Source organism: Sciurus vulgaris (genome assembly GCF_902686455.1).
Source record: "Sciurus vulgaris genome assembly, chromosome: X".
Lineage (NCBI taxonomy): Eukaryota > Metazoa > Chordata > Mammalia > Rodentia > Sciuridae > Sciurus > Sciurus vulgaris.
In genome coordinates, this window is record NC_136471.1 from 73,941,789 (window position 1) to 73,962,039 (window position 20,251).

General features: G+C 44.8%; 1 protein-coding gene across 3 annotated transcripts; it reads right to left on the reverse strand.

Annotated features, from left to right (window-relative positions):
• Positions 1-445: 445 nt before the first annotated feature.
• Positions 446-19,988, reverse strand: FGF16 (fibroblast growth factor 16). 3 transcript variants are annotated; one of them, XM_079124519.1, is made up of 5 exons: positions 19,857-19,988; positions 18,233-18,790; positions 11,557-11,660; positions 9,996-10,237; positions 446-916 (listed from the first exon to the last, which is right to left on the reverse strand). In XM_079124519.1, the coding sequence occupies exons 2-5, from the start codon at positions 18,504-18,506 to the stop codon at positions 766-768; spliced, it is 771 nt and encodes a 256-aa protein (XP_078980645.1). In that variant the 5' UTR covers positions 18,507-18,790; positions 19,857-19,988; the 3' UTR covers positions 446-765. The 3 variants fall into 3 exon arrangements, with proteins under 3 accessions (XP_078980645.1, XP_078980646.1, XP_078980647.1); XM_079124520.1 differs by lacking the exon at positions 19,857-19,988 and having other exon boundaries at positions 18,233-19,014; XM_079124521.1 differs by lacking the exon at positions 446-916 and having other exon boundaries at positions 9,128-10,237; positions 19,857-19,984.
• Positions 19,989-20,251: the final 263 nt, after the last annotated feature.

Below are 20,251 nucleotides of genomic sequence, written 5' to 3' on the forward strand. Positions count from 1 at the left end.
AGAAGGGAAAATATAAAAATAATATTGCTCTTCTAATTGAATTTTGAGAATGTAGTTTTTTTTTTATAAAAATGCTATTTATGTTAATGTGTAATGGATTTATTTTTATTTTAAAAAACATAATAAAAATCTCTGAATTTTAATTTCTAATAAAGTAAGTATCAAAAATGATGACCCACATAAGCAAAAGTTCTTGCAGGTACTCAATAATATTTAAGAATGTTAAGCGAGATCAAAAAGTTAGAGGGGCTGGGGGTGTGGCTCAGTGGTAGAGAGCTTGCCTAGCATGTGTGGGCACTGGGTTCAATTCTCAGCACCATGTATAAATAAATAAAATCAAGGTTAAATAAAATAAAATAAAGGTCCATTAACAACTAAAAAAATTTAAAAAAGAAAAATTAATATAAATAATCAAGTCTCTCAGTTGGAAATCCTGAAAACAAAATTAATTAAAAATTAAGTTAATTACAAACTTTATTTGGTACTAGGAATTGGACTTAGGGTCCTCTACCACTGAGCTATGTCCTCAGCCCTTTTTATTATTTTTTAAAATTTTGATATAGAGTCTCACTAAATTGCTGAGGCTGGCCTTGAACTTTCAATCCTCCTGCTTCAGCCTCTGGAGTCACTGGGATCACAGGCATGAGCCAGCATGCCCAACAGGAGTCTGTATTTTTAGAAAATTACACCAGGTGTTTACTTGGTATGTTTGATAAATGTCAAGCCACACAAAGTTGTTCAGGTGTTAGGGAATTTTATGATGAGTTATGATGAATGCCAGACAATCAAAACTAGATGAATCCAATGATTGTCAAACAGAAAAGGGTTGATCCACTTGAAGTTGACAAGATTGTATTTGCAGTGGAGACCTCTGATGACCAGATATCTCATAGCTCTGTCTAGCAATGTTGGCAACCTAGGAGCAGAAGCAGAGAAAGATAGCACTTTAAATGAGTTGGATGGGGCTTTGAGGGGGCGAAGTTAACTTGTAGTAGATATATATGATTGATATTCAGGTTGTAAACTGAGAAGCCTGTCTTGAGATTTTACTGGGGGAGAGTTCTGGGACCTATTAAGTGTGGGCAAAAGAGCCTAAGTGGGAAGCTTGAGGAAGCCTACAGATTTTAATATTAGGTGAGACCTGGATGATGTGATGGGCTTAGGAAATTTTGGAACACTTACAACTGGGTGGGACACAAGACATTGGAAACCAACAGGGCAAACATGTACCTGACACCAGAAGGTTACTAGGTGTCTAGCGTACTTTAAAGAGGACTGGGTTAGGGATCAGAAAGCACTGTAAACACTGTAAGGAAGAGAAATATAGAAAGGATAGCTTGGGATATATGGGACAAGGAGAAGAGAGTACCCTGGGCCCTCTAGGTTGCACCGTTAAAAAATAACTAAAGTATGACTGGGGATTTAACTCAGTGGTAGAGCACTTGGCTGGAATGTGTGAGACCCTAGGTAAATCCCAGTTTCATACCAAGTACATTAGAAGATGGAGTTTCCAGGTGGGTACTTTAATTAGATGTTCTTAGTAAGATGCCATCATTTGTATGACATGGCTGTCCCATGTGCCACCTTGCTTTCTGGCATCTGTCCTATATAAAATCCCAGCAGAATCATACCTGTTGGCAAGGGGATGGACTGGCACATGTGTTCATTCATGTCTTCAGATTACTACTACTAAAAAATAACAATACAAACATTTACAGCAATAGCTAACATTCACTGAACACTCACTGCATGTCAGGTGCTAAGGTAAGCACTTTATACTTTCCATACATCATCTTATTTACTTTTCACAGCAACAACCCTCAAGGTAGGTACTATGATCTCCCTGTTTTACAGGTGAGGACACTGTGGCTTACTACATCACTAACTATACTGCTTTCTTGTAGGTTTTTGATCAAGTCTCTTTCCTGCCCCTGAACTTTTACATATTCCTATTCATTCTGCCTGAAATGCTATTCCTGCTAACTCCTACTCATCCTTCTTTGCTCAATCTAAGCATCACTTTTTCAGGAAATCGTCCCTAATCTCCTGAATAGGTTGTTCCTCCTCAATATACACACATTTTGAGAAAAGACTCCATTATGTTGCCCTGGTTGGTCTTAAACTCCTGAGTTGAAATGATCCTCCTGTCTCAGTCTCCCAAGTAGCTGGGACTACAAACACAGGCCAACACATGTGACTCCCCCCATATACACTCTTACAACACCTTATATTCTTTCTTTATAGCACTTATTACCATCTGTAGATTGACTTGCTTATTATGTTTATCGTTCTGGCTAGACCATGTCTTAAGGAGAGAGACTATGTCTTATCTTTATACCTCTGAAGATGTAATAAGTGTTCAGTAAATACTCATTGAATCAATGAATTAAAAATTTTGTTCACAAAGAGGTAGTAAAGAAATCTGCTTTAAAATAAGGTTGGGCCAGGCATGGTGGCTCACACCTCTAATCCCAGTGACTCGGGAGGCTGAGGCAGGAGAATGGCAACTTCAAGGCCAGCCTCAGCAACTTAGTGAGACCCTGTCTCAAAAGAAAAAGTTTAAAAAGGGCTTGGTACGTGGTCAGTGGTTAAGCACCCCTGGGTTCAATCCCAAGTACCTAAATAAATAAAATGAGGTTGGAATCTGGGGAATAGCTCTGTCATAGAATGCTTGCCTAGCTTGCAGGAGACCCAGGGTTCCATTGCTAGCACTGCAGAAAAAAAATGGCCTGAAATACATATCATCTGTTTGCCTTTGGCTCCATTAAAGAATAGAGTTGAAGCCAAGTGTGGTGGCACACACCTGTAATCCAAGGGATTTGGGATGCTAAGGCAGGAGGATTGCAAATTCGAGGCCAGGGTCAGTAACTTAGTGAGACCCTCAGCAACTTAGTGAGATCTTGTCTCAAAATAAAAGTTAAAAAGTTCTGGGGATATAACTCAGTGGTAAAATGCCCATGGGTTCAATCCCTAGCACCCAAAATAAACAAAACAAAACAAAAGCAGTTGATTGAAAAAGCTGCAGAGCTTAGCTTACAATAGCTAAACTATGGAACCAACCTAGATGCCCTTCAACAGATGAATGGATAAAGAAATTGTGGTATATATACACAGTGGAATATTATTCAGACATAAAAAATAATGCAATATGGCATTTGCCAGTAAATGGATTGTTGTGGTTTGGATGTGAGATGTCGCCCAAAAGTTCACATGTGAGACAATGCAGAAAGGTTCAGAGGAGAAGTGCTTCGATTTTAAGAGTCTTAATCCAATCAGTGAATTAATCCCTGATGAGATTAATTGAAGTGTTAGGGTGTGGTTGGAGGAGGTGTGAATTTGGGAGTGGCTATGGGGTATATATTTTGTGTCTGGAGGGTGGAGTCTCTCTCTGCTTCCCGATGATGAGAGCTGCTTCCCTCTGCCAAGCTCTTCTGCCATGATGTTCTGCCTCACCTTGAGCCCTGAGGACTGGAGCCGGCCTTCGATGGACTAAGATCTCTGAAACCGTGAGTCCTCAAATAAACTTTTCCTCCTTTAAAATTGTTCTGGTAAGATCTTTTAGTCACAGCAGTGAAAAAGCTTACTAAAACATGGAGGTGGAGAATATCATGCTAAGTGAAATAAACCAATCCCAAAGAATCAAAGGCCAAATGTTTTCTCTGATGTGCAGATGCTAATTCACAATAAGGGGGTACTAGGGAAGAATAGAGGTACTTTGGACTAGGCAGAGGGAAGTGAAGGGAGGGGAGGGGTAGTGGGGTGGGAAGAGTAGTAGAATGAATCAGACATTATTACCCTGTGTGCATATATGACTACATGACCAGTGTAATCCTACAGCATGTAAAACCAGAAGAATGAGAAGTTATACTCCATTTAGGTATGATATGTCAAAATGCATTCTACTGTTATGTATAACTAATTAGATCAAATTCAAAAAATTTTAAAGAAAAAGCTGCTGAGGGGGAAATGCAGCCTACGCTGGGATGAAGGGGTAGGGAGAGGGTCAAGGAGGCAGTTGGGTTTCTCCGCACTTGCCATCAGGCCCTGGTATAGAGGCCTACTAAAAAGTTCTTCCATTTTCTGTGGAGGATGATGGAGCTCTAGGAATGATGAACTAAAATGTTCGGATCTTCCTTTTAAGCAAGGGCATTAGATGACTGACAATAAATATGTATTTTTTCGAAAGAGAGAATCCGTCCTCTCTGGTCCCCTTCTCCCTAACTTCCATGTTCTTCTCTGACAGAACCCAGCCTGTGAAATGGGGGGAGAAGGCAATGGACCTCCAACTACTCCAGGGAGGAGCAAAACGGTCCCCACGGGCCAACCTCTTCAGGAGGAGAAAGTCTGAAGCTTTATGTCCTCTAGGCAGCTTGGACTGAGCCCAGGTGATCTGTGGCCTGGCTAAATCCCTGAGCCTGATGGATTTCTGATGAGGCAGCCAGGGATTCTGTGGTTGAGTAGTGCCGTAGCTTGGAGGTAAGGTAAACTTGGGATCTTTTTATATTTTAAGCCTTTGATTAAATTCCTTTTGGGAGGGTTCCTGCCCTGATGGCTTTGATAAGCTCCTTCTGTCTCAGCCTGGTGAGTTCAGTATCTTGGTTGTTTTTTTTTTTTTTTTTTTTTTTTTTTTGAGCAAGAACAACAGTTATGGTTTAAATGTCCCCATCAAAATTCCTGTTGAAACTCAATCCCCATTGTGAGGTATTAAGAAGGTGGAAACTTAATCTGACTGTGGTATTTGTAGGTGGGACCTTTGGGAGGTAATTAAGGTTAAATGAAGCCATAAGGGTGGGGCCCTAATCCAGTGGGACTGTGACTTTATAAGAGGAGGAGAGACCTAAGCTAGGATATCTGTCTTGCTGTGTGATGCCCTGCACCACCTTGGGACTCTTCACAGTGTCTCCACTAGCAAGAAGGACCTCACCAGATACAGCTGCCTGACCTTGAACTTCCCAGCCTGCAGAACTGTAAGCCAAATAGATTTGTTTTTAGTAAAATAGTCTGTAGTATTGAGTCATAGCAACAGAAAATGGACTAAGACAGCAACATTCAGCAGTGGTAGTGGAGATTAAAAAAAAGGGAGTGTAGGGAGGGGAAGGAGGCTTGCTATTGGGACTGCTGTCAGGGCTGGCCTGGGGTTGGGCTTTGTTCACAGCCACTGAGCAGGGCAGCCACCCAGCTTCTCCCTCCTTCCACTCTAATATTCTTGCTGACAAACTTGAAGCTATTTTTTTTAGAGCACAGGAGTCAAAGGTTCCACATATACAGTGGGGAAAAGCACCTAAAGACTCTGTCAAGGTTTTCACATAGGATCATGGGAACTCCTCATTCTCATGCCAGATGCCTCAAGCCTGTGGAAACTTTTAGGGTTGTTGCTCCTAGCCTTCGGGACACCTTTTGAGGATCACTGAATGGTCAGACATCTATCTACATCCATCTGTCTATCTATCTATCTATCTATCTATCTATCTATCTATCTATCGACACACACACATATCTATATATATATATATATATATATATATAGTTTGAAACCTCTTGTCTAAGTATTTTTCTTGGCCTGGAATAGCAGTTGTGTAGCACTTTTATGTCTTACATATTCTTTCTTGAAACACCATTGGTGCTCAGAATTCTGGGAGTGCTACAGAATATATAGTTAGAAAACTATTATCACATCATACCCTCTTTATCTAGTATTCACCCTGTCTACTTTAAGTGATGCAATATCCTTGTCAAGTGGTTGTCTAGCCCCTGCTTAAATACTTCCTGTGACAGGGAACTCACTATCTCTCCTGAGACACACTCAAGTTTGTCATTGTGTCTATTTAAGCATACTTAGGACTTAATACAACACTTCAGATGATTCTGTTATATAATGTATTTACTTTCTAGCTCAGCATCTCTCTGTCTCTCTCACACATACACACCACACACACACACACACACACACACACACACACACACTCCCCTAATAAAGGCATCTATGTCTTTGTGCATTCATTCATTTATTCAACCAACCATTAATTTATTCAACAAACATTCCCAAAGTGTGTGTTCTGTTCCAGGAACATCCTAGATATGGGGAAGGGATGCACAGACAAATAAGAAAGGGTCTCTACACATTTTCATCCAAAACTGGAATTCCAGAGTTTACATATATCCCTTACATATATTTTACATATATAGTTTACATATATTCCAGAGTCTATATATCCCTTTAGGTTGCTACTAGATCCATTACTTTAGCACTTCGAGGATATGATGTCAATCAATTGTCAACTAATCTACTGGTACTAGCTCATAAATCTTACATTTCCATTTCCAGAATTCATTGTTCCCTTCTTTTTGAAAATAAGAACAGTTTCCTATTGCCGTTTCTGGCCACATGTACCAATCCTTGTTAGCCCTCAAAGCTCAACACCAAGAGTGAGCTCCTCCTGCACCCTGGGAAGCCACACCATCCTTCTAGTCATTTCCCCTCCCATTTCTAGAGGAAAAAGGTAAGGACTGACATAGGATTTGGTGTCTTTCCCTTGTTACAGTGGCATTTTTCTTGTAAATCCTTCCCTGTTGTAGAGTGCTGGTAGTCATTTCAACTACCCCACATGAGTAACACTGGCCTTGCTCATAGAGAAGTACCAGTTTCCTATCAGTTATAGTAGATCTCATGTATCTCACATATCGTCAGAAGTTGTGGCTGTGTGTCAGAAGTTTTTGCAGGGCTGGGGTTATAGCTCAGTTGGTAGAGCATTTTCCTAGCATGCACAAGGCCTTGGGTTCAATCCCTAGCACTACCACCAAAAAAAAAAAAAAAAAAAAAAAAAAAGGGTTTTAGGCAGCTGAACACAGATAACATAGGTAAAATTTCATTTTTAAAATCAAGGTGTGAGGTGGGTGTGGTGGCACATGCCTATAATCCCATCAACTCAGGAGGCTGAGGTAGGAGGATGGAGCTTGAGGCCAGCCTCAGCAACTTAGCAAGGACCTATCTCAAAGTAAAAAATAAAAAGGGTTGGGGATAGAGCTTAGTGGTTAAGCATTCCTGGGTTCAATTCCCAGTATCTCCCCCACCCCACCCTCCCAAAAAAAAAAGAGAAGAAGGAGAAGGAGAAGAAGAAAAAAGTCAAGGTGTGAATGAAGCGAGTAGTCCCATAAATTGGGAGGTTGAGGAGCAAGGATTACTTGAGCCCAGAAATTTGTAGGTCAGCCTGGGTAACATGGTGAAAACTTGTCTCAAAAAAAAAAACAAAAACCAAAAAGGATGGCACTTATTAAAATCAATGTGATAAAAAATGATGTCATGTAGCTGGTTTTTAGACTTCTTCCAGAGAATTCTAGAGGTAGTGTCTTTTCCCCTCAGCCCAACATGAACACCACCATCGGCCTCTTTGCTTTTCCAAATCTTGCTGTTCTTCACAGCAGGCATTACCTCTATGGGGAAACTGGCTCTAGCCCACTCACATCTCCACCTTGGTGGTTCCACTGATTAGCATTCTAGCTGATGATTATGCAAGTCATGCAATATAGCACTTTTATCATATAGTCTTTTTTTTTGCCTTTGTTTTTATGTGGTGCTGAGGATCGAACCCAGTGCCTCACATGTACAACGCAAGTGCTCTGCCACTGAGCTACAACCCCAGTCTTCATATAGTCTTATTTGCTATTTCTGGTACATATTCTAATATGTATGGCTTCTCTGTTGGGTACTTAGAATATGGGTGAGCTTTAACAGATCTTTTGGTTTTGCTTTGTTTGTTTATGGTGCTGGGGTTTGATCTAGGGCTTTGCATATGCTAGACAAGTGTCCTACTACTGAGCTATACCACCGGCCCTTGGTTTTGCATTGTGTGTGTGTGTGTGTGTGTGTGTGTGTGTGTGTGTGTGTGTGGTACTGGGGATTTAGGCTTTGCTATTCAAGTGAGCTTGTACCTAAGCTATTTTTTTAACCCACACAATAAGTTGGGACAATTGCAGATGCCTACATGATGGGATTTGAGGAATACTAGAAAAACTGTCCCAGATCTATAATCTTTTCCCACCAGGCCTTCATAATATCTGTGTACTAATTAATATTGTCCCTTTGATTCTTGTTTCCTGAGAACATTCACTATGCAAATGCAAATAATTCCATGCTCTTGCCTCTGTAAATGTCAGTAAAGGGGCCAGAGATTTAAAACCCCAAGATATCTCAGGGGCTATTCTGGGAAAGGGGGAACTCCAAGGTATGCCATCCCCACTTCAAATACAGCTACTCTCCATTTGTTTTATGAATTAAAGTTACCCTGAAACTTAATTTATAAACCATTTGGCTGCAAAAGCAATTAAAAACTTTTTCTATAGGGCATGAATTCTCAAACTCTATTGTGCACAGAGAGCACCCCTGGAAGGCTTGTTAGCACACAGGTTACTGGGCCACATCCCAGAGTTTCTGGTAATTCACATCTTTAACCAGTATTATTCAGGTGATGAAGCTAGTCAAGAGAGCATGCAATGCTTTAGGGGAATGTGCCAACAGCTCTCCAGAAGTTCCTAAAAGAAGCACTAGCAGATGATGGGAATGTGGGTAAAGTGGAAGAACAGGATACATCTAGAAGGGAAGTTGAACTGTCTCCATAAATCAGTCTCCCTGTTGACTTGTTTATTTGTAATCTCTTCACCTTGATATCTGAAGATGTTACCAAGGAGGATTTCTGACCTTGGGGTGCTGGGCCTACCTAAGTCCCCAAGGAGGGACTCTCTATGCCTAATCCTAAGCACAACTGGGAGCTTGTTAAGAGTTCATTGATTTAGGCCTTCCTAAAATTTTGATTCACCATGAAGTTGAAAGTCATAGGACTGGGCTGGGGATATAGCTCAGCTGGTAGAGTGCTTGCCTCACAAGCACAAGGCCCAGAGTTCAAGTCCCCAGCACAGAAAAAAAAAATACGCTAAAATCAGTATTGTTGGGGCTGGGGAGATAGCTCACTCGGTAGAGTGCTTGCTTTGTAAGCACAAGGCCCTGGGTTCGATCCCCAGCGCCCCCCCCCAAAAAAAAAAAAAAAAAAAGAAAGTCATAGGACCTAAAAGAACCACCAGGGCTTCATATAGGGCCTTAGATAATGCTAACATGCTGGATGATGGAGTCATCTGGCACTGTCAGTGTAACACTGACATTAGGAAATTCTAATGAGTTGGAGAGAAAGAAGCCGGCCAATGTTCTAATCCTACCAAATGTACAAATCAATAGAATTAGACAGTGGTTTACAATATAAAGACAATTTTATTGCCAATAAAAGCCTTTAATAATTCATTTTATCCTGTTTCAGTAGGACCTTATTCTTTCTGATGAAAATCCAGTCATAGCATCTCTCATTAAAAATAAAATTATTTTGAAATAAATAAATATATAAAATAAATAGCATATACATTTCATAAATAGTTTGTCCTTATGCACAGTATCCATGCTTACATTTTAATATCATTTTCTTATAACCTACCCCATCTCCCACTTCCAATGGCAGGAAAACTGCATGTCAGGACGAATGAGAAATCTGCAGAGCCAATGTAGGGATGGCTTGCAGCAGGGCTGGAGCCCCAGTGATTTCCTTAATGAGACTTTTCCAAAGCTCTGTAGGTAGCATCTATGGCAGATTCCTTGGTCTTTTGTTTATACCCATTGTCAAGGTATTTGGGTAGATTGTGGGGCAAGACACCCCCGGTCCTTGGCAGAGGCCCCATTATTTTTTGTGCCACCTCAGGGGAAAAACATGAATAAAGAAAAAAGTATATACAAGATTCCCTTGGGCCCACCCCTCCCCCCATCCCTCCCCAAAATAACCCAACCTTGATATACACTTTGAACAAGGGAACAGCTAGGTCAAGTTGAACGGTAAGTGCTTCTGTGTTATCTAAATTGATAGGAAGGAAGGATTCAAAAGCTACGAGTATAGTGCTTGCAGAGACAACTGTGGCCCCAGAGTACATGGGTCACAGAGGTCACACCAGAGGTCCATTACCTATAGCGGAAGAGGTCTCTGGACATGGAGGGCAACTTAGAAGGATCTACTGGCCTGGGCAAAAAGTGAGTAAATTTCTGGTGCCGTTTAGTCCTGTATCCCTCCCGGGGTGAGCCGTCTTTATTCAGGGCCACATAATACTGTCTCTCCGAGTCCGAGTGTTTGTACAAGGTGGATGCATAGGTGTTGTACCAGTTTTCTTCAAACTGTTCCCGGAAAACACATTCACGTGTGAGTTTCTTCTGTGAGGGTGAGAAAATAAAGCAGAACCCATTATATGACTCTTTCTCCCATCCCAGCTTGCTGGTGGAGAAACACTGAAATATCAACAGCACAATGACATTAGAAAATTTCAGTCCCCTTGCCCTGTATTACTGAGATATCTGTCTTCCAAAGAGCACAAAATACTCCTGACTGTATCTCCTTCATCCTCTTTCCTGAGCCACACAAAAATGTTTTCAGTGAGATCTTTCCTGAAGGAAGGAAGTGGAGGGGATGGCCTCAGCTGGCTCTTTGAGCCTGAGAATTTCTGCTATGGCCCTCCAAGGCCCTGCTGGCACCCACTGAGCATTCTCCCTACTTAGGGCTAATAGCATTCAAATCCATTGAGATTACAGTTAACCATATTCACTGACAGGCAAAGGCCTTGGATCTATATAAAGCTCCATGGGAGGTGAGCTGTGATCTCTCCTAATGAAGGGTCTCAGGCCTGTCAGTTGGAAAGCTCAGAAAAGATCTCCTTGAAAAGCTTCTCCAATCTGGCTACTTCAAGCTGGCAGCTCCTGGGTCTCTTGCCTCTGTCCCTTCTCACACTTGATCCGGCCACCATACTACTTGCTGGGGTTGCCGATACTGAGTGCTGGGGACAGGCCTATCTCTTAGGTGTCAGGGAAAAATGTGTTCTGATTCCATGGGGTGTAGGCAGCCAGAAAGCATGCTATGTGACTCAAAAGTCTGAGCCAGGAGTTGGGATCCCCTGAAAGGGTTAAGGTCAGCAAAGTCACTTACCATTCCCCAGTGCTGGGCTAGCTTCCAGAATAGAGAAAATGTACTATAGTCATCCCAGTCGTACTGAGGGGCTCAGAGCTGTCACCAGACCCTGAAACCCTCATTCTTCATTTGTTTGTTTCATTTGGCCTTTGGGACTCAGCTGAAGCAATATGGAAATCAGGAACTGCATTTTTAACCCCAGATCCTCAATTTGAAGGCCAGCTCTTCTACTGCCTATTTTTGTGCCTGCTACTCCTCTGGGCACACATTAAAACTGAGACGTGCTCCTTAGGAAGGTTAATGTCCTGAACCCTGGCCATCTACTGACAGACCGGCACAGCTTACTGTTCTCATCAGAGCAGCTGGCCCTCCAATGGAAAAAGTGAGGCAAACATATCACAGAAAAGCTTACATTCTGATGGGGGGCTGCCAAGATGTAACAAGAATACACTAATCCTTTATACTTGACAAAAGTGTTTTCAAGTGCTAGATACAATTTTTATCCTTTTGCCTTACATTGTCCAAATACTGGTGAAACTAGCTTCTGAGGGAAAGAAAACCTGAAACTTACCGATCCATACAGTTCTCCTCGTTCATTCATTCCTAGGTATAGGCCAGAGTCCACTCCCCGTATGCTTATCAGTCCCACAGCCAGACTAATAAACTCCAGAATTCCTAGAGCAAAAGAGAGTGCCATTCTGTTACTAACATCAAGTTCAGAGAAAGCTATTCAGGTGACAGGAGCTACCAGTCATTTACTCCCAACTGGAGGCCAGCGCTGGGTGCCTGTGGTGAATTATGCTGTCAGAATGAAACCTTGGAGAAGGTGCTTAGTCTCTCTAGGCCTCAATTTTTCCATGCATAAAATGGGGAAAACAATCTCTGCCTCTACTTAACACTCTCAGGCACATCTTTGTGTATTTATTTTGTGGTGCTGAGGATTGAACCCAGGGCCTTGAGCATGCTCGTAAGCACTCTACCATTGAACTACATCCCCGGTCCTCTTAGGTATATTATGAAGAAGAGACCATGGAGAAGCTTTGGCTACAGAAACTCCATAATTATAAGATGCTATTGCTGTCAAATACCACCCATTTGGCTGGGTGGTGGCATATGCCTGTAATCCCAGCAACTTGGGAGACTGAGGCAGGAAGATCGCAAGTTCAAAGCCAGCCTCAGCAACTTAGCAAGGCCCTAAGCAACTTAGTGAGACCCTGTCTCAAAATAAAAAAAAATAAAATAAAAAGGGGCAAGGATGTGGCTCAGTGGTTAATTGCCCCTGTATTCAATCCCTGGTGTGGAACAAACAAACAAACAACATACTTTTTAAGAACCAGGAAGGCAGCTTTTTCAATGCAGGAATGAGGACAGGTTTCTGTATCTTTCCCAAAGTCACTTCCCTCATCCCCAGAGTACACAGCATTACCTTGCTGTCCTCTAGGCTGAACTTGTTTTGCACCCTCTCAGCTCCCATGTCCTTCAAGCCACATGAGGCTGTCAACTGCCTGTAGCTGACTCTAACAAAGGCCACACAGGCCACTAACTTTGCTTCCCCTGTTTATGGCAGGAGGCAAAACTTGGCCTCCTGAGAGCTTTCTTCTAAGTGTTCTCAGCTAGTGCAGCCCCAAGCTGACAAGCCTGTCATTTTATCCCTTCTCTTGAGAATTCTGTCTATCCACGCAGAGTTGGCAGGTAGCATTGGACTTCAAACTGATTTGAGATGTTGCAACTTTAAGGGGAAAGGGAAGAAATTCAGAAATGTCCCTCTAGCTGACAAGGTTAGAGGTGAAGATTTTTAAATGTTTTTGTTTACTCCACAGGAAGAGAAAAAAATCAACCACAAAGAGGGTAAAAGGACCCAGAAATGAAATTCTCGTGGTACTGAAGACTTCATAAGTTTGTCCTAACATGCTGTAGCACATCTATCAACTGGATATAGGCATAATAGTCAACTACATTCTTCTTTGATATTCCTGTTTCTAACTACAATTTTCAACATTTTGAAGATCAGAAATTTGACAAAAATTGTCTGAAGTATCCAAAAGTATGAAGTAAGCTCATATCTAGCTGTCTTTCCTTTCAGAAATTTTTTTGGTACCAGGGATTGAACCCAAGGGCACTTAACCACTAAGCCACACCACCAGACCATTTTATTTCTGTTTTTGAGACAGGTTCTTGCTAAATTGCTGAGGTTGGCATTGAATTTGTAATCCTCCTGCCTCAGCCTTCTGAGTTGCTCGGATTACAGGCATGCACCACCATGCCCAGTTCAAGACTGTAATTCTTAAAGGTAATAGTATTTTATGTAATCTACAATGGGAGTAGGAGTCAATTCCTAAAAATAAAAATTATAAGTGGTTAATTTGAAGGTTTGAAAATCCAGTGGGAAGTCTCTTCTGGAGCTCTAGTGACTGGGGCTGGTGGGTGGAGCATTCAGGCACAGCAACTCTGGGGGCACATTTCTGCTGCCAAGCCATATCTGTTCCAAGGACATAAGGTTCTTCTGCTAGTAGTCTATAGGACTTAGGTTTTGGCCTTTGGTCTTTTGCATTGAAATCCGCTGAGTTTTATTCCCAGTCTGGTTGCTATTAACTATTACAGTTCAAAGAAAGGAGTCTTGGGAAAAGAGATTGACACATGATGGTAGGAGGGAAGAGAAAACAGCTAGTTCTAAGTAGGGGTTTATCAAACACTGATTTAATGGGTTCAAATCTCCAGTTGTACTATACAAGATTCTGTCTTGATTGACATTTTAATAAATGACTTGTAAGAAATCATAGGTGGACTGCTTATCCTAGTTCCAAAAGACATATAGCTGAGAGGGATGACTCAATCAAGATCCAAAGAAATTTCAAGAGTATGGAAAGATGGGCTGTCTTCAACGAAATCAGCTCAATTGAATCAACCCACACTGGGGTCCAAAAACCAACTGCCCATGGTGTTCGTGTTTGGAGTTTTGTTCAGGGAGGGTAAGCCTCAAGTGCAGATAGCTGAATTAACTATACTCCCTATCTCATGACCTATTATTATAATTGGTCTGTGCAAGGGCTTTTGAGTTACCTATTTCTTTTTATTTATTTATTTTGCAGTACTGTGGATTGGACTCAGGGCCTTGTGCATGCTAGGCAAGCACTCATTCATTGAGCTACATCCTTAGCCCTATCTATTTCTTTTTACCTCCATATATTTCCCCCATTCACCTCCTCATATCAGGCAACCATGTGTATTTTCTTGAAAACATGTACTGTCATTTTGTGTTTCTTTGTAATTTTTTTGTTTTTTGTACTGGGGATTGAACCCAGGGCCTCAAGCTTGCTATGTGCATTTTATTTATATGCATGCCTGCCCATCCCTATAATGGGGAGATGTGCCTCAGCCAAAACATATTCAACAACAGCTTAAGAGATTTGATTGAACAAAGTAAGCTCAGAATGATGGGTGATTAACAGGATTATTAACAAGCTAATGAAAAACTGATGATATAAAAATTAAAAATCATTGAAAGGCTAATCTAAAATATGTGATCTAAGACCACATTGAGAGAGGTCTAGTGCCTAGCATAAGGTAGGGGATTGTCCCACTACTCTGGACTACATCACACTGAGTTCTACTTAGTTCTACTATGTTTAGAGGTGCATGTAGAAAAACAGGAGCATGTTCAAAATAGAATAGCCAGTATAGCAATGAAATTAGAAACTGGGTCATTATTCATTTCTGGGTGCTAAACTCTGAGGACCACCAACCAACCAGAGCCTTTGGTTCTTTGCTTTGCTCAGGCAGATTACTTCCAAGCTTCTAGTCTTAGTTCCTTCATTCTCCAAGTATCCCATGTCTCTGACTACCCTGAACTCATTAAGTAGCAGAGGGCAGCTTGTGATCTCACCGCCCAAGACCTGGTGTGAGAACAAATCATGAAACCAAGAGGTGTGGCCATTTGAGTCACCACAGTTTTTCTCCAACTCTCTGTTCACCCTGATGCCAAAGGACAGATCATACAGGAAGTCACTTGGGTTGTATCCAGTAACAGGGGTCTCCAACAGCTGGAATCATCCCTGCCCAGCTGTCTTTGGGCATCATTTCCCTTTGCCAACTTTCCTATTAGCTGGATTCAGACTGTGGGAACCCAGTGGCACATGATGATGGAACAGATATTTCTAAACCTTCTCCTGAATTCCAGCCAGCATGAAAGGGGAGAGAAAACAAGCCATTTTCATATTTTCCCAGCTACAGCTGGACAGGGGTGTTAACAGCAAAGTGTGGAGGCAAAGTATTAAGCAGACAAAGTTTGTCCTCAGTTCTCTCACCCCTTCAAGGTTCAGGACCTCCCTCTACTCTGTCTCATCTTGACCTGTCCAGGCTCTGGCCTTTTCTTGACAGTTTCCAGTCTCTTCTCTTCTTACACCTCTCACCCCAGACTCTCACTCAAAACTGATCTGTCCTCAGCCCCACCACTTCAGAACTTAGCTAGATGACTGGTTAATGTGTCATTTAATCTGGTTCCACGATTTGCCTGAGCTCCCTCAGCCATCCTTTCAGACCTTCAGGGCCAAGACAGTGCTGCCTTGGCGCCTTGCCAAATAAGAACCAGATCGCTCAAAAACCAAAGCAGCTGCATGAGTCTGCTCCATCCCACCTGGCAGGAGGCCTCTCCTTCAGTCTGGCTCCCAAGTCCTGCTCTGCCAGTCCACAGGTGCCCTTCAGGAATGTCAGGATCCCTGTGAACCTCATCCACACCACCAGCCAGGCAAGGATTGAAATACTCCTGGCTACTGATTGCAGATGGAGAGCGGGGAGCATATGCTGTGCCAACAGGTTATTATTTGGAGTCGGGGCTGCTCTTGGGCTCAGCCTGACTCGTTCTGAACACATGGATTCCAGGGTAATCCTTGGGGGCCCTGCTCTCCAATTACAACAAATAGCTATTTACTTTACATGGCCTTTGGAGACTACCTCCTCCCCCCAAGCAGAAATCTATAATATTTTATATCTTAAGTCTGGCCTACTTTACCCTGCTGGAATGTTGACTGCTAAAGCACTTATGGAATGTTAAAGTTTCGATTTATTGAATACCCTGGCTGATTAACTCAAATGTGGAGGGAGGAGAGAGTTAGCAAACTCAAACGCCACCTCTTTCTGTGCCAAAAGCTAAACTGAGAAGGAGTAAGTGTGTGTTTGAAAGTTGGCAGGGGAGGTTACAAAAAGACAGCTTTGACCAGTTATCATTTCCTTTACAGGAAATACATGCAACTGCCAGGAAGTCAGGGAAGGAGGAAAGGGAAAAGGTGATGCAGAGGTGGTCTTAAGGAGAGAGGGAGGGGTGTGAATATGAGAATGAATTTTAAAGGCAAAACCAAAAATGAAGCAGTCAGTTAAGCAGCAGTGAAAACATCCCTTTCCCTGCCAGTTTTATTTCCTTTGGTTTCTCCTTAAACTTAACACCCTTAGCAGGCCTGGGAGATGAAAAGAAATCAAGATGTGTCTTTAGGGAGGTAATTAAAGACCACTTATCCCAAGAGCCTATTACTGATTTATGTTGACCTTGTAGGTTATTGGGTTCAGTTCAGCCACAGAGTCAAATGCTTGTAGCTGCTGGGAGCTGTGTTCATAGTTTCTCCACCTTTGTTGCCCCCACATCTCATTTCTCCATTATTTTGTGACTTTTCTGATATATATGCCAATGTATATATATGCAAATGTATATATACAATATATATTTTTTCTTTTATGTACTAACAATTCCACTATCTTTAGGTCACTTCTGGGAGCCTTTGAGGTCAGGGTGGGAGTCCCATTCCTTATGAAGAGGAACAAAAGGGGACTGCAAAATCACAAGCTATGGAAGGGAAAAGAGCCAAGTTAACACTCCCTTTCCTCCCACCCCACCTTATCACCCTTTTGAGGACCTGCTGCAAGTTTATACAGACACCTGCATCCCTCCATTACCCCTCCCAACCTACTGTACTCCAGCTCTGTTTGAGTGCATTTTTCCAAGATGACATAGACCTCATTAGGGTTCCTGCCTGCTCCCAGCAAGGAAGACCAACCCTGGTTCTAAGTTGTTTGCTAGACTTGGCCTTACCCAGAGACTGGCCCCCATGCGTCCCCCACCCCCACCATTTTACTGTGCACACCAGATGCAGCTCTGGCAAGGCATGGAGAATAGGAGAATGGGGAGATTTGGGGGTGGGGGAGGGTGGGAAAAAGGGAACCATGTCATGCTTGAGAGTAGGCAGAGCCTCTTGCTGGCTGAGAACATGCCCTTCTTGAATCATAGGAACCTTGGGAGGAAGTAGAGGACAATGGGGGATGGGAGGACTAGGAAAGGTGTGATGACTTAGGGGAGAATAGGAAATCCAAAATAAAAAATGGCAAATGACTGAGGAGGGAACACATTTGCTTAGAAACCTAATGACCTCCGTCCCAGATCAAGGTTTATATTAATTGTATAATTAGTTCTATATGTGAGATAGGCAGCTGTGTCCTTTCAACGATCTGCGTAGTGGTGGGCAGGCAGAGCCAATCCTGGGTGGAGGTTAGGCACCTCCTGTCCTAGGTTTAGGGGACACCTGTTTCTAGGTCTGGGAGTGGGCTCAGTAAAATTTCCTCACTGAGGCAAGGAGTCCAGAGGTAGTTCTAGGCAAAAGCTGCCCCAGAACTTGTGCCCTTACACGATGGACACCGCAAAGTTTTTCCTAGATTTCCGGACTGGTTCCTACCCTGGGCAGAGCAACCCCGAGGCAGACAGGTGCCCTGGATGCCCGGTTCCTGCCATCCAAAAGTGATTCGGACGACGGGTCGCCTGTCCACCACGCCCATGGCCCACGCAGGCTCCTGCTCCAGGCAATCAACCGCGACAGGCCTGCTGCCCTCGAGGCTCGGGCTGCGCTTCAGTCACGGTCCCCGACCTCCTAGTAAAAAGCTCCTACTCCTCTCCCAGCTCCACCTGCTTTGGTCCGAGGCTCAGCATCCAGCTCCCAGAAGGAGCCCCTAGCTCCCGGGGGAGGGAGGGTGGAATGGGGAAAGGAGAGGCCGCACCGCAAGGCGCCTCCGCCCCCTCTCGAGAGCGTCCAAGGGTGCGGGGCTCCCGGACGCCGCGCGGCTCAGGTCCGCGCCTTCGCGTCTCGCCTCGACGGGCCCTGGCGGCACCACGCCAGGGGCGGTCCGCGGGCTCCAAGCCGGAGCCCAGAGTCGTCAGCTCCCCATCGCGCCGTCCGCCCGCCTCCCGTTCCTCCCGGTCGCTTCCTCACCGAAGCGGCTGTGGTCGTGGCGTGTGCCGTGCACTGTGCCGTTGGGGAAGATCTCCAGGTGGAAGCCGGTGCGGCAGTAGAGCTGGCGGCGCCGCAGGATCCCCTTCAAGTGGGCGAAGTCTGTGGGCGAGCCGCGCTGCAGCTTCCCCTCGATCTGGCCCAGGCGCTCGTTCAGGAAACCCGGGGAGTCAGCTAAGGGCACGTTCCCCAGAGACGAGGAGAAGCCATGCAGATCCCAGTCCAAGGAGGCGAAGACCCCCCCTACCTCCGCCATGGCGGGGCAGACGGCGGCGCGGGCTGTGCGGGGCGCGCGCGGGCCAAGCCGGGGCCGCGGGGCGCGAACTGCCTCTCCCCGCGGCGGGCGCGGGCGATTCGCCGGCGCTCGCTCGCTGGTTCGCTCCGCGCTCTGCCCAGCTGCAGTCGACGTCTGTTCGCGTCCAAGGAACTTCTCAGCGGCGGGGAGAGTGGGGCAGCGTGCTTCTGACCTTGCTCTCAGTCAAAGTGCCGCTTCCCCTCCGCATCCATCTCTCCTGGCCTCTCATAGCTGGCTTCGTCGAGCTATCAAATGCAAACAGCACTTTATATACATACCCACTCCCCTTACATTGACATATTGGATATTTAAATACAAGCCACACCTCACTGGCATCCCCTCAGAGATTGGTGTGTGGGTTCTTTTTTTTTTTTCTTCCCCCTTCTCGTATCCATTTGGCTCTTTTTGGGAGAGGGGGGTGGAGGGGGAGAGCGAGCGAGCTTCACTCCCTCTTTTATTATGAAAAAAAAAATGGCAGGAAAAAGCTACACATTGCAGTGAGGCATAACTGCTTTTGGCAGGTTTTTCTGAAACTGCTGATGAAATAACGGAGCCCAGTGCGTGGAGGCCGTTGGCGCCCACGGCCACTCAGGCCTATTTAGTGGGGGTCTGTCTGTCGGTCTGCTACGCTGGGGCGGTCCCCACCTCCCACGCATCCTCAGGTTGCTGGTCTTTGGAAAGTGCCGTGAGACCAGGGCTTGGGGGTTTCACACACTCTTCAGCCCCCTCTTGTACCCGGGTTGGTGGGAGGCTGCCGAAGGGGCATCTGGCCCAGGACAGGGGTCTTTGTTCCGCTGCCCCTGAGTCCCACTCCCCACCTGTAATTCTGCAGGGGGTGAGGAAGTGGAAAATCCGGAAGCGAATGCAGTCGCAAAATTCAGGATTGGGACTAGTGGCGGTCTCAGCAGACACCAAGGCGGGGGCCTTAAGGGGTCTGGGAGGAGCGGGAAACCCCACGGAGGAAAGAAGTTTTTTTTTTTTTTTAAGGGACGTTACAGCTTTGGAAAGCGGGGGGAGTAAGGAATAGAAAGCGATCTTTTTGAAAAATGATCTCTGCTGGCTTTCTGGGCGCGCTTTTACAAGGCTCTCGAGAGCAAGCTCGAGGAGAGGCCATTGGAAACCTGGTGGGGGCTTCCCCCCACCTCGTTTCTTGTTGGAAACAGGTGTTTCCTCGTTCTGTCCTGTGCCCTGCTCCCAGATATTCTACCAGGAAGAGCGGCAGTTGGGGCGGGAATCCGTGGCAGCCAGGGCAACCCTCAGAGTGGAGAGGACCTGGGGAGCAGGTGCCAGGCCTGCCCAGAGCCCCCGTACCTCTGCCCGGCGCCTGAACCTCGGGGCTCCTCTTGGGCCCTGGAGCTCGGAGTCCAGCTCATCCACTAAATGGCGTTGTTGCTTGCAGTTTTCACCCGAATTCAGCGCTGGCCACCTTCCCAGGTTCCCGCAGCAGCTGAACACAACAAATCGCGAGCCGCCCCCGACCCCGCAGCGCCTTTGCAGCGCCTCCTGCTGGAGACCCCGCGTCGTGCAGCAACAAAACAGATTCGGTTCAATTCAGAGAGCGCAATTTGAGGTCCCGATCCTGAGCCCCCCATGTGCACCCTGTGCTGCGTCCCTGGAACCGTAAAAATTCTCAGTTTGGAGCATTATGGCTTGGTACTGTTGTGACTCTCTAGCTCAAAGGGAACCTCCAGGGCTAAGCATAAGGT

What these genes read in the sequence shown, in the direction of transcription:
- FGF16 (XM_079124519.1), bottom strand. Translation starts at nt 18,506, where the DNA reads ATGGCGGAGGTAGGGGGGGTCTTCGCCTCCTTGGACTGGGATCTGCAT. An exon ending in CCACGACCACAGCCGCTTCG is followed by an intron (nt 11,661 to 18,232) that starts GTGAGGAAGCGA and finishes CTTTTGCTCTAG; the next exon opens with GAATTCTGGAGTTTATTAGT. An exon ending in AGAGACCTCTTCCGCTATAG is followed by an intron (nt 917 to 9,995) that starts GTAATGGACCTC and finishes TTCTGCTCCTAG; the next exon opens with GTTGCCAACATTGCTAGACA.